The sequence below is a fragment of the Gossypium hirsutum genome, chromosome A10, assembly GCF_007990345.1.
Source record: "Gossypium hirsutum isolate 1008001.06 chromosome A10, Gossypium_hirsutum_v2.1, whole genome shotgun sequence".
NCBI classification, from domain to species: Eukaryota; Viridiplantae; Streptophyta; class Magnoliopsida; order Malvales; family Malvaceae; genus Gossypium; species Gossypium hirsutum.
In genome coordinates, this window is record NC_053433.1 from 116,184,258 (window position 1) to 116,197,239 (window position 12,982).

At 32.3% G+C, this 12,982-nt stretch overlaps 3 protein-coding genes and 1 long non-coding RNA gene across 5 annotated transcripts; 3 read left to right on the forward strand and 1 right to left on the reverse strand.

The window, feature by feature from the left end:
• Window positions 1–140: 140 nt before the first annotated feature.
• LOC107915658 (toll/interleukin-1 receptor-like protein) lies at window positions 141–4,248 on the forward strand. Its single transcript, XM_041078274.1, has 3 exons — window positions 141–866; window positions 959–3,059; window positions 3,193–4,248. The coding sequence occupies exons 1-2, from the start codon at window positions 403–405 to the stop codon at window positions 1,077–1,079; spliced, it is 585 nt and encodes a 194-aa protein (XP_040934208.1). The 5' UTR covers window positions 141–402; the 3' UTR covers window positions 1,080–3,059; window positions 3,193–4,248.
• Window positions 1,124–3,501, forward strand: LOC121203330 (disease resistance protein RPV1-like). The gene is made up of 5 exons (XM_041078628.1): window positions 1,124–1,210; window positions 1,550–2,164; window positions 2,741–2,786; window positions 2,845–3,059; window positions 3,193–3,501. Exons 1-5 carry the CDS (start codon window positions 1,124–1,126, stop codon window positions 3,499–3,501), a joined length of 1,272 nt encoding a protein of 423 aa, XP_040934562.1.
• A 2,635-nt stretch (window positions 4,249–6,883) lies between the features above and the next one.
• On the reverse strand, window positions 6,884–8,981 carry LOC121208134 (uncharacterized). Its single transcript, XM_041078629.1, has 3 exons — window positions 8,964–8,981; window positions 8,563–8,741; window positions 6,884–7,249 (listed from the first exon to the last, which is right to left on the reverse strand). The coding sequence occupies exons 1-3, from the start codon at window positions 8,979–8,981 to the stop codon at window positions 7,033–7,035; spliced, it is 414 nt and encodes a 137-aa protein (XP_040934563.1). The 3' UTR covers window positions 6,884–7,032.
• Window positions 8,982–10,111: 1,130 nt separating this feature from the next.
• LOC121207841 (uncharacterized) lies at window positions 10,112–12,759 on the forward strand. Of its 2 annotated transcripts, XR_005902955.1 has the most exons (5): window positions 10,112–10,413; window positions 10,500–10,564; window positions 10,656–10,746; window positions 10,865–11,206; window positions 11,901–12,759. It is a non-coding gene; the product is annotated as an uncharacterized lncRNA (long non-coding RNA). The 2 variants fall into 2 exon arrangements; XR_005902954.1 differs by having other exon boundaries at window positions 10,865–12,759.
• Window positions 12,760–12,982: the final 223 nt, after the last annotated feature.

The window sequence follows — 12,982 nt, forward strand, 5'->3', positions numbered from 1 at the left end:
AAAGTAATATAATTAAAATTAATTACTAGTTGAATATTTGATTCAGTATTCAAAACTCAGGGATAAATACTAGAAAGTTCATGCCACCTGTAAAGGACTCAGTCTAATAAAAATAAGAAGATAGCAAAGATGATGGATATTTCACTCTTTATCTTCTCACAATAATACCAAAGATGATGCTACGATCATAATTCTTTTCATTCTTCTTCAAAAGTACGAAAACAAAGCTCCCATGGTGCATCTCTTTTGCCTCAATCGCACAATCCATACTCTTTGACTTCTTCTTCTTCTTCTCTTTTGCCTCAATCAGACAATCCATACTCTTTGGCTTCTTCTTCTTCTTCTCTTTTGCCTCAATCAGACAATCCATACTCTTTGGTTTCTTCTTCTTCTTCTCGTCAAATGAAGCACCAAGTTTTCTTGAGCTTCAGAGGTGAAGACACACGCCTTAACTTCACCAGTCATCTACACAAAGCTTTGAAGGACAAGGGACTGAATGTCTTCTTCGATGAAGAAAAACTAGAGAAAGGGGAGCAACTTTCACCAGCACTTTCTCAAGGAATTGCAGCCTCAAATCTCTCAATCCTTGTTTTATCTAAAGACTATGCTTCTTCAAAATCGTGCCTAGCTGAACTCTCTGCAATCATGGACCGCAAGCAGACACAAGGACATATTGTTCTTCCCATCTTTTACCATGTTGATCCTTCCCATGTAAGAAATATTGGTGGGAGTTTTACAACATCCTTTGAAGAGCATGAATCGAAGAGGCCAGTTGATGAAGTTGATGAAGTGAAGCGATGGAAAGCAGCCTTTGCTGAAGTTGGTAACTTAAAAGGGTGGCATATAGGAGGAGACAAATCTGACAGGTAACTATATTTTTCTCACCTTCTTATATTTGAGTTACCTTTGTTTTGGATTTCATATATCTATGTATATTTATTTATTTATTGTATGCTAGACCTGAAGCAGGGTACATTGAGGAAATTGTTAAAAAAGTTATAGAAAAGTTGAGGAGTAGCAGATCTAGACATGTTTCTGAAGAACTGGTTGGAATAGATTATCAGAAAGATGCAATTTGAGGCTGATTGAGGAAAAAGGCAGTCGTGTAATAGGACTCTGGGGAATGGGTGGTATAGGCAAAACTACCCTTGCTGAAGCTGTATATGAGGAAATGTCTCAGAATTTTGAAAGCCGTTGCTTTCTTCAAAATGTTAGTGAGAAAATACAAACACACGGAAAGGAAATTTTACGAAATGATCTTCTTTCCAAACTGTTAAATGAAAAATATATTAAAATAGACACTCCTTCGATAGGATACCCTTACCAAGAGAGTTTGAACAATAAAAAAGTACTTGTCGTGCTTGATGATGTTAGTCACCAAGATCAAATAGCTATTATGGGTGTTAAACATTTTGGTGATTGAAGTAAAATCATTGTAACATCTAGAGATAGAACAGTACTTGACAATGGAGCTGACGAAACTTTTGAGGTGAAGAATTTAAATGAGATTGACTCTCTTCAACTGTTTTCTATTTGTGCGTTTAAGCAGTTCAATCCTGATGCTGATTATCGAGACCTATCAATAAAGTTTGTAGAGTACACCCAATACAATCCACTTGCTCTAAAAGTTTTGGGTTGCCAACTATATAACAAGGGTAGAGTATATTGGGAAAGCGAGATGGATAATTTAAAGGAATATATCGAACCAGACATTTATAAGATTTTGAAGACAAGCTTTGATGGGCTTGATGAACAAGAAAAGAATATATTCCTTGATATTGCAATCTTCTTCAAAGGGGAACCTAAGGAAAATGTAGAAAAAATTCTAAGTAATTGTTATAATGGCGCAGAGTCTAGCATCAGAAACTTGATCGACAAGTGCCTACTAAATATTACCCCTCTTCCTATTTCTTTGCGTGATATGCTTGAAATTCGCAGTAAGTTTCTCAAGAGAAAAGCAGAAGAGATTGCAAGTTCCCCTTCCAGAGGTGCATTAGATGATCGAAGAAGTAGTTTCTTGGATGAGATTCCGCAATGTATTTCTATGCATGATATGGTTGAGCTGATGGGCAAGGACATTGTTCGCAAAGAATTTAGAGTTCCTCGAAAGCGCAGTAGGTTATGGAATCCTAATGAAGTAAAGCAAGTGCTCAAATATAATAAAGTAAGTATTAATTGTACTTATGTTTCTTTTTATATTTTTTTATATATTTGTAGATACCATGTATAAGGTAGTAATCCCTAGAGAACACCAAATACCTGAACGAAAATCGCCAAAAAGAAAAACAAAATAATACCAACTCAACAATATATATATTTAAACCAAATCACATCCATTGAAATCATTATAAAAATTAATTACTTGTATTTAGTTTTAGTTGATAGAGATAGAAGATTTACTTACAACTCAACTTCAACTCCAATAATTCAAACTCTCAAATTTATGTACTCTAATTTAAAATTTAGTTAAATAATAAAACTCACTAATTTAATTAACTAAAATTTTCTTTTCAATTATTTTTATCAAATGCTAACCCTAATCTTAAGTTATTACATGGATCTACCAAGGGTTTTTATTAAATTAATTAAATATCTAATGTATTGCTTTATACTATAAAATTAAACACTTTTTAAATCTAAAATTTCTTGTAATAAAAAAGTATGCTCAATTAGTCTAAGCCTTGTTTAATTTCTAATGAGTGATTTAATATAATGCCTGATACTTGTTTCTTGTTATTAGGGAACAGAATGGATTGTAGGAATAAAGTTAGACATGTCTCAAATTGGTAAACTACAGTTATGTTCTTCTGTTTTTGGGAAAATGCTTAATCTTAAATATATCAGACTTTTATTTTCCTCCATTTATTGGAAAGCAACGAAAGAAGAAGCTACATGCAGATCAAGTTGGCGATGTATCTCTTCCTGATGAGCTAAGACTTCTTTGTTGGGAGTATTACCCATTTAAATCTTTATCACTAAGTTTTGATCCGAAGAATCTTGTTGTGTTAAAATTACCTCATGGTGATGTACAACAACTTTGGAATGAAGATGATCATCAGGTAATTTTTTCATACTTTCTTCATTCAATAAATTAAAGATGTATACCAAATACTATAATAACTTTTTTTTATACTGCACAAAGTAAGTAGACAATGCTGAGTAATAAAGCTATTTTATATTTTCATTGCGCAGGATCTTATCAATTTAAGAAAAATTGTCCTTACGAATTGCAAGAATTTAAAGAAGATCCCTAATCTATTAGGAGCCGTCAACCTTGAAATCCTTTGCTTTAATGGGTGCAACAGTTTGGTTGAACTTCCTGGCTTCAGTGGTTTGGCATCTCTCAAAACGCTTCAGCTTCATGGATGTTATAATCTTAAGAAGTTTCCCGAGCTCCCAAATGATGTTTCTTTCTTAGATTTAGCAGAAACTGGAATAGAAGAAGTGCCAGATTCAATTGAGCATATCGCTGGACTTGAAACATTGTTATTGACAAAATGAAAGGTAAATAAAGTATCAAGCAGAATTTCAAAGCTAGAATGCCTTCATTTTCTGGATCTTAGTCATTGCCTAATCGCCAAATTCCCAGAAATTCTACGAAGACCGAAAAACCTAAAGAGCCTGAAAAGCGCCAGCCATGTTCCTCGATATACTATTTCTCCCCTCTACCGAGACCCGAAAAACCTAAAGAGCCTGAAAAGCCCCTTCCATGTTCATCGTCATCCTATTTCCCCCACCCTTTACCAAGACCCAAAAAACCTAAAGCGCCTGAAGCGAAAAAAGCGCCTGAAGTGAAAAAAAAAAAGCTCCGTCCATATTTATCGTCATCCTATTTTCCCCTAGCTCGTCGGATAGTTTATAAGCCCCCAAAAATCCTAAGGGTGCGTTTGGTTCGCTGTATTGGACTAGAAGTATATTGGATTAGAGGTGTATTGAGATTAGAGGTGTAATAGCTAATCCACTGTTTGGTTGAATGTAATGGAATAGAGGCGTAATAGTAATCTTGTGTTTGGTTGAATGGAATAGAGGTGTAATAGCATAATGGAAAAAACTAAAATGACTAGAATACCCTTAGCATAAAATTGTTTTGGTAAATGATTATTGTTATTGTTATTTAAATTTTAATAAGATTATTATTATCAATAATAAATATTTTAATCATATTTAAATATAATTATAATTAAATATATTTTAATTAAAATATATAATTTAATAAAATTCTTATAATTAGCAGAAAATTGTTTTGGTAAATGATTATTGTTAATGTTATTTAAATTTTAATAAGATTATTATTATCAGTAATAAATATTTTAATCATATTTAAACATAATTATTACTAAATATATTTTAATTAAAATATATAATTTAATAAAATTTTTATAATTAGCAGAAATTTGTTATTGTTATTTAAATTTTAATAAGATTATTAATATCAATAATAAATAATTTAATCATATTTAAACATAATTATTATTAAATACATTATAATTTTGGTATATAATTTAATAAAATTCTTAATAATTCATATTCTTATATGAATTTACTCAAATCATAATATATGATAAATGAAAATTTGAAATAATTAATATTAAATATATTTTAATTAAAATATATGATTTAATACAATTTAAAATAATTATTATTAAATATAATTTCATAAAATGTTCTTATGAATTTATAAAAATAAAAATATAACTTGAGAATTATTTTCTGCATAAACATAATTAACTTATACTAAGAAAAAGTTAGATGAAAATGAAATTGTACATCATAATCCATATGTTATATAGTTTTACAACATCAAAAAGTTTGAACATTGATATTTAATGGTGAGAAAGAAATCTTCTGACCCATTCCAATCGGGCAACAGAAGGTAAACTAAAGAAAACGATCATTTGATTTGGATGATCGGGAATTTTACTCAAAGCATCATACCGCTGATCGTCGGTTAAACCTTCAATTGACCATAAGGCTGAATATAAATTTGAAGCTTTCTCTTCCATCTTCTCTTCTGACTTCTGCTGAACTACCACCTCGGAGGCAATACTCCTACTGATTTTATCGCCAACGGCCTGGATTTTTTCCCCCAACAAGGTGGCAGCCTCCTCAAATGAAGAATACCCACCATGTATGCATGTAAGGAAAATAATATGTCAACGAACTCTATCTAAGACATTATAATTGCTAAGCCTTTGAATTGATATGTTCAAAAGGGAGTTCAGCAGTGAACAATATTATTTTCATCAAAGATCCAATAATTGAGCCATATGCCCCATATGACTTGGTACTAAAATAAGCATCAACATTTCTATCAAGATGGCACATGTTTATTTTTATTTAGTAAAATTATTAGTAAAAATTTGCATAAATGATTGATAGCTATTAACAAATTTAATATTTTAAAGATAAATAAAATGATAATATTTTGTAATCAAATAATAATAAAGAGGTAAACACTCCATAAGTAATAAATAATTTATAACACACAGGTAAAAAATATTATGGAAAAAAAATTTGAATTATTAATATCAATAATAAATATGTTTTTCTATTAATATTAAATTTTAATTGTTATGCCATGTTTTATTTATATTTTCAATTTAAATGTATAGTTTTATATTAATATTATATAATCAAAATGATTTTAATTATATTTCAATTAAAAATATTAAATAATAAATAATGATTTTAATTATATTTTAATATACCTTAAATAACATAAATAAAATTTTTATTTCAGCTTAAAGTTAGCACAATTTATTTTAATAATGATTAAATTTGAACGAGATCTTTGAAAGTATCAAAATCGTTATATTTTTATCATAATTGATATTAATACAAGAATTGGTACTAAAGTTTGATGTCATTTTTAAATTATAACGAAGAATTGGTACACCATTATCTTTAAGTATCAAAATATTTATCAAATACAAATAATAGATTAAAAAAAGAAAAAACACAAGTACCAAATTATATATTGCTCCTTTTTATAACAACATTTTGTCCATGAATTTCCTTTTTAATACAAGAATTGGTACTAAAGTTTGATGCCCTTTTTAAATTATATAGTACTCATTAAAGGTTTTGGGGACAAAGGAATATAACATATGATATCCAAGTACAAATCAGATGTGTGCTCACATGCAATTTGCAATCATAAGCATAACCTGGTTTTTTAATGAATGAAAACAATTTATAAAACATCTTTTAAGGTAGACATATAACCATAAATATTCGACAGTTGCATGTTAATCTTCAAAAGATCCTAGAATTCCAACGATTTGCTTGAAAGTTGGACAATGGAAGGTGGAGGAGAGAGAGCAAGTGAAAGCAGCAACCACGTGAGACCAAATTATATATTGTTTGGAAAGAAAGGAAGTACATCCACAACTGAAAAATGGGTTAATGTTTGATATATTGACAGATTATAAGTTTGACAGATAATTTAAAACTTTTAAAAGTAAGATGACAGATTTGGTAATGAAGAAAGCTTTGGGTAATTTAAAACTGTACAGGTCATGGCTTCATTTTCACTTCTATATATATAGCCGAACAAGAAAGGGTTTTCTTGGTTTCTCATATATGGCCAGAAGCAGATACAGTGGAAGGAGACCTTATCAGCTAATTATTTCAGAAAGAGTGAAACGTAAAAGCAACATATAGGAAAATACTCTCTTAGTTTCATAATTCCACACCAACTTGGAGATTAAATTAGCAGTAAATGTACTTGGGTGTTAACTCATTTCAAACATTTCAAAGCATTCAAAGTTAACAGTACCAAATTAACAGCACCATTTCAAACATTTATCAGTGAGCAAACATTTCAAAGCATTCAAAGTTGAAGTAGTAACAGCACCATTTGAAACATTTCAAATCATTAACAGTACCAAATTAACAAAGCCATTTCAAACATTTCAAAGCATTCAAAATTAACAGTACCAAATTAACAGCACCAGGACTATGCATGACATTCTAGAGCTCATTATATGCACTTCAACATTGCAGTAGCCATGAAAGAATATCAGAGTGTTTCTATTCAACAAAAATCTCAAAAAGCATACAAATCCAAACAGGACATGAGCATTCATAGTCCTTTGTTTTCATTTCTGACTGATCAAGCAGATGGAGCCACTGCAAATAAATTATATAGCCACTGCAAACAATTGTATAGCCACTGCAAACGGGGGAAACTAACCTGTAATGAGGAAATCGGAGAGGAGACCGATGATGAACTGCAGCAACAAAGAACCTGTAATTCAGGACAAACAAACAAACAATGAAGTTAGTTGTTGTATAATTCCATGTCATTCGGTTGAATTTAGATTTAATTTTCAGTAACAGCAGTGTGTAAATGATAGAGAAACAAAACATGCTAAATAAAATGGCTACACAAGAACCATCATCTAGGCATTTGACTAGAAAAATAAACATGTTTTCACAAAAATGAAAATGGAATACCAGTGCAATTAGAGTTTGCTTACATACATATTCTCATACAGCCTTTCAAAGATAATTTAATTACAAAAGATAAATAATATTCTTATTTCTGTCATGGAAAAGCACAAGATTGTTAAATGAGTTTATTGATTTAAATGACTAAGAAAAATGCACAGCAAGTACTTTCATCATAACAATATCATGAGCTGGCTGCACTGGTTTTAATATTTCACAATCTTGTCTCTACTGCTTTAGTTTGATAGATAATGATGTGTGGATTACATAATCAATATATTAAACTGCAGATGGGAACTTGAGACAATATTAAAGAATTATAGAAAACAAAAAATTAATGGATGGGAAAATTATAAGGAAAATTATGAAATACTGACAACAAGCCTTTAACAATGCACAATGCCAAATGACAAACAAATTAAGGTCAAGAAGATTATTTAAATGGAAATACAAAATCTAGCCTTTCCTTGACAAGTTGGAACTCAAACAAGAATATGAGACCTCTAGGAATATCAGTTGGAACAGATCTGTTAATTTCTCTACAAATGTCCCACTACTGATATGCGTTCATGGTTTATAAGTGAGGAAAAGGATTATTAACTTCTAACAATGGATTAAAATCATGTTTTTATTTGAAGTTAGTTGTTGTATAATTCCATGTCATTCGGTTGAATTTAGATTTAATTTTCAGTAACAGCAGTGTGTAAATGATAGAGAAACAAAACATGCTAAATAAAATGGCTACACAAGAGAACATGCTGATCATTGATAATAAATTAAGCTACAAAAGAAAAAATGGCAAGAGGAACAAAACATGGTACAGAAACAGAAAATAGAGAAACAAAAAACCACTACAGAAAATAGAGGAACAAAACATGGTACAGAAACAGAAAATAGAGAAACAAAACATGGTACAGAAATAGAAAATAGAGAAAAATAAAGCAGACAGAATATGAAAAATGTTGGAGCAAAGAACCTGTAATTCAGGACAAACAAACAAACAATGGAAAAAAAAACCATAACCGGCAAGAAACGAAACGCCGATTTACCAAGGACTGAAACAATCGCATGCAGAGAGGAAAGAAATAGGTTAAGTTTGACGGAGATTACTGATTCAAGCCGTCCGGAGATCTGACACCGTCGAGTCGGAGAAGGATGCAAAGCTGAAATCGGGAGCGGGTAGAGGTTTGGTTCGCTGGCACGTTCTGTTTATGTTGGGAGGGAGAGGGTCGGCTGGAGGCGATTTCGGCAAGGGGAGGGTAAATAAGACACCGGTTAGCTAATCTTTGCTGTTGCAAGGGATTACAAATCGGTGGTGAAGCAGCCAAAATGTGGAATCCGTCCGCAACGGATTAGAACAGTATTAGAGAAAACAGCGAACCAAACGCTGTATTCAGTGGGGCCACCGATTCGGGGTGTAATGGATTAGCCATTACACCCAACCAAACAAAGCCTAAAGTTTAAAAACCTTGAATATTTGAAAATGGATCATTGCGCGAGTCTTAAATTACTTTCGGAGCTTCCACCATATTTGCGGTACTTGGATGCACATGGCTGCAAATCGTTAGAAAAAGTATCGTTCACACGTCGAAATCGAGATCTATATGAACTCTATTCTTTTTACGGTAAAGATGAGTTCTTTATGATATTCTCTGATTGCTTCAGCTTGAATCAAGCGTCAATTAAAAACATTGAAGCAAATGCCATGCAAAAAATTGAATCACTTGTAAAGAAATGGGGATGTAAATATGATTATGGTCCAAAATCATTGTTTTGCTGTTTCCCAGGGAGCGAAATTTCAGCCAGTAAATTCAAGTATCAGAGGATGAATTCTTCGTTGAAGTTGAAGATAACCCCAAACGAGTTTAGTGGGAGCAGATTCTTGAGTTTTGCTATCTGCCTGGTGGTTGATCTCACGCATTGCCATAAATACAACTGAGATCTTCGAGGTATCTGTGAATACCAACTAACAGCCTTCGACGGTTCTTATGAAAAGTTCAAATGTGAGTGGGATTACAAGCTAGATTTCGAGTTACATTGGAAGTACATGGGTGACCACGTGTTGATTCTATTCAGTGACAAAATGATTAAAAAAGACGAAGATTATGTGGAGGCAGCATTTGAATTTTATATAAAAAAATGCTACCACGGCGAAGCTGAAGTTGAGGATATCAAGGTCAAAAAATGCGGTGTTCATGTATATTGTGTGGCTGAAAACAACACAGGTCCAATTAGTCCCTGTACCATGAAAATGTGAGGACTCGATCATCGGTGGCTCATTCGAGCCCTCCAACGGGGCATCAGAACTTGACGTTAGCGCTAGCCATGAGGGAAAACAGTAAAATCACTAGAGACAAGGGAAATAAAGGGGGAAAAAGGGGGAGGAAATTTGTTCATGACTTAAAGGGTTGATATTGCATCTCTTTCTTAGGTGCTAAGGTAAACTTTCCACCTATTCCCTATTTATATATATATATATATATGTTAATTTGAAAGACTGCTTTGTTTGAGACTGGTTTTTCTTATAATAACCTATGCTTTTATGATGGTGTAGGTGTTTGTTGTGGTATATCTTAGACTACAAAATGAATGGTCTCTTCAATTTTCCCTCACGTTCAATGCACTTTTTTTTTGTTATGTTTCTTATGCATATCTTTTACAATTATATGACTGATTATCATCTGTAAATTTGGTGGTCTAAGATGTTGTTTGATAATTCATTAAAAAATAAACAAATGGCCTGAAAATTAATATTATTTTCTTTGTTTTACTTTTTTCGGTAAGCTTATTTTCTTTGTTTTAACATTTAAAATTTGATACTATGAAAGGGTATGAAGATGGAAGTGATTGGTGTAAGCAAATCATATGAGAAAAACAGAGACCCAAGAGAGAATTAATGGCAGATCTTTGGAGAGGCCATTATACTTTGAGCTTTAGCTATACAAAAGATCAGAGGAACATGTAAGTTTTTAATTTTTCTACTGAATGCTTGCTTCACACTTTTTCTTGAACTGAGATATTGAGAGAGTACTGCAATTTGTCAACAGATTCGCCTTGTTTCTGGACCTACAGAGGAACCCTATGCTCTTGAGAATTTAGCCTTCCTAGACAGGTAAATTACCTTTGACTCATTGTGATTTTTAGCATCCTCACCTCAAGACCATCTTTTCCCCAGATTTCTTAATGGATTTGTATGAATTCAGAATTTCCCAAAGTTGTGGGATGAACACACATGGAGCTGGAGGTTACTTTCAATGGCAACCGCTCGATAGTTTTCACTATCAAGCTAGATTGGTGAGATTATGTTTTTCCCATAGAAGAACCCAAAAAACACTAGAAAAAGAAATGTAAAAAATTCCAAATGATTTGGGTTTTGTTTGAGTTGGTTTCATTTAAATGGTTTTTAATGCAGAAATTGATGGTCTGATTCATGATTCTTGATGGAGAAGAAGACAAGAATTATGAGGAGGCATCATTCAAATTCTACATCAGAAATTTCTATTTCTATCATGAAGAAAATAGCATGAAGAATATATTAAGGTGGAGAGCTGTGGTGTTTATGTATTTTACGTGGATGCAAAGAGCGATAGAGATGCTAGTGAATAGAGACTTGCTGAGAACAAAAGAAGCTTTAGCCATGATGGTGAAGAAGGGATGGAGGACTTAAAAGATTGAAATAGTTTGTATTTCTTTCCATCCTTGGCTCTGCATTTGAAGAGTTTCAACTTCTCAATTATGTCATTCAAATGCATAGGTAAAGGTTTCATTTTCATCTCATTTTTTCATATTATCACTTTTTCATTTTCAACTTATAAATTAGTGACAGAAAATGAAGTGCTTTAATTAAATAGAACCAACCAGGATGAAACTAAACTTCCTCTGCTTTATAAATTAATTGTCTTCTAGAAGGTTCTTTACCATACTGAAACCTTGTAGTTCCACATTGTAAATGTTAAAAGCATAATTTATGAACATAAAATTGGAAATTTGTTCAATAGTTTGTGATAGTTGCTTTTTTTTGTTCTCATCGTCATTCCCCTGTTGTGTCCGTGTTCTTTTGTAGATATAGCATATATTTTCCAAGAACGAAATTCTCCATATATATTAAATAATTTGGAGGAAAATTGAACGGCAACTGGTTTCAATACAGTAGCAAAATGATTCTGCTTTGGAGTTGGTAAAATATCCATAGGGGATTTTGGTGGGTACCAAAGTTTAGATTTTAAAATTCGTACTTAATTCTTATTGACAGTTGACTTGTTATTGGTTGGTTTTTTTAAATCATAGGACGTGGACTCGATTCAGCTTCATTGTTTAGTTTCCAGCATTGGTCATCTCGTATCTAACACTTGCTGCATTTTCCTTCAATCATATATTGATTCATTAGAAAGATTGGTTATTTGTGAGATTGGTTTTTCTTATATCCTTTGCTTTTGTGTTGATGTAAGACTAGGGAATAACAGATCTTTGAGAATGCCACTGTTCAATTGGAACTTTAGCCATACAAGGAGGAACACCTGAGCTGTAAGAGTTTCAATTTGTTTTACTGAATGCTCGCTTTCTGTTGTGAACACAAATTCAAAGTAATCTTTTGAGGCCCTTTCTATGGAAGTATTTACACAAATTTGTAGGTGCTTATTTTAACTGAACATGTTATGCGGTTGCTGTGTGGTATTTGTGTCTTGAAACGAACAATGCAATTTCCATAACCATTTTCTGCTTACGGCAACTCTTCGTGGTGAATACACAGCCACTGTTTTGGAAGATGATGTTAAGGGGGTGGCAGAATTGAGGCGGTCGTAAAACATGGCTACGATTCGAGCTATTATACTGCATCTGAAGGTTCAGACTAGAGCATGACAGTTTCATTATGTATCAACTCAACCTCTGATTCTTTGGGGGACGTATTTGAGCTAATCGATCAATCCTTCAGGTGAAAGATATCGGTTCTCGTAAATGACTTGTTAAGGCTTATTGGCTAAGGACGGGATGGATTGGATTCAGTGTTCATGGCATGGTGGCTATTGGCATATACAATATTGTTAAAAGATGGCTTTCATGCAGACCATAGCAGTTCGACCCATGCAAGTTGCAGCTGAAGAATATGCTGCTGTTTTTTTTTACTTTTTAGTTGATGTTTTTGCTACTTAGTTACACTAGAACTAAGTATGTAAGGTATTTGATGTAATTTGGTGCTGATAAATTTGATAAATCAGCTTAACCAACTGTGCAAGCAAAGTTCTATAAGTTTCAAGACTTTGTTAGTGGAGTTAAGTGTGTTTAGGTAATATTTTCATCTTTTGAAAAGTTGATTACTTGTTATATGTAATACTTTGTTTTCAGAAATGAGATGATGAATTATTCACCAAAAAATATCTTCTTGTTGTGGTTCTTATTGAGCAATCTGTTCTTGTTATAATTCAAGACGATTTCTTTGTTTGTTCATCAAGTTACAGTAGCTTCTAGCTTAAGACCTTGCTGATATTTCTTAACCTGTTATCTAAGTTCCTACAACTAGTATCGAGAGCTA

Coding starts and splice junctions, on each gene's coding strand:
- LOC107915658 (XM_041078274.1), top strand. CDS start 403: ATGAAGCACCAAGTTTTCTTGAGCTTCAGAGGTGAAGACACACGCCTT. Junction 867..958: donor GGAGGAGACAAATCTGACAG/GTAACTATATTT, acceptor ATTGTATGCTAG/ACCTGAAGCAGGGTACATTG.
- LOC121203330 (XM_041078628.1), top strand. CDS start 1,124: ATGGGTGGTATAGGCAAAACTACCCTTGCTGAAGCTGTATATGAGGAA. Junction 1,211..1,549: donor GCCGTTGCTTTCTTCAAAAT/GTTAGTGAGAAA, acceptor GCGTTTAAGCAG/TTCAATCCTGATGCTGATTA. Junction 3,060..3,192: donor GGAATGAAGATGATCATCAG/GTAATTTTTTCA, acceptor TTCATTGCGCAG/GATCTTATCAATTTAAGAAA.
- LOC121208134 (XM_041078629.1), bottom strand. Junction 7,250..8,562: donor TCTCCGGACGGCTTGAATCA/GTAATCTCCGTC, acceptor CCTGAATTACAG/GTTCTTTGTTGCTGCAGTTC.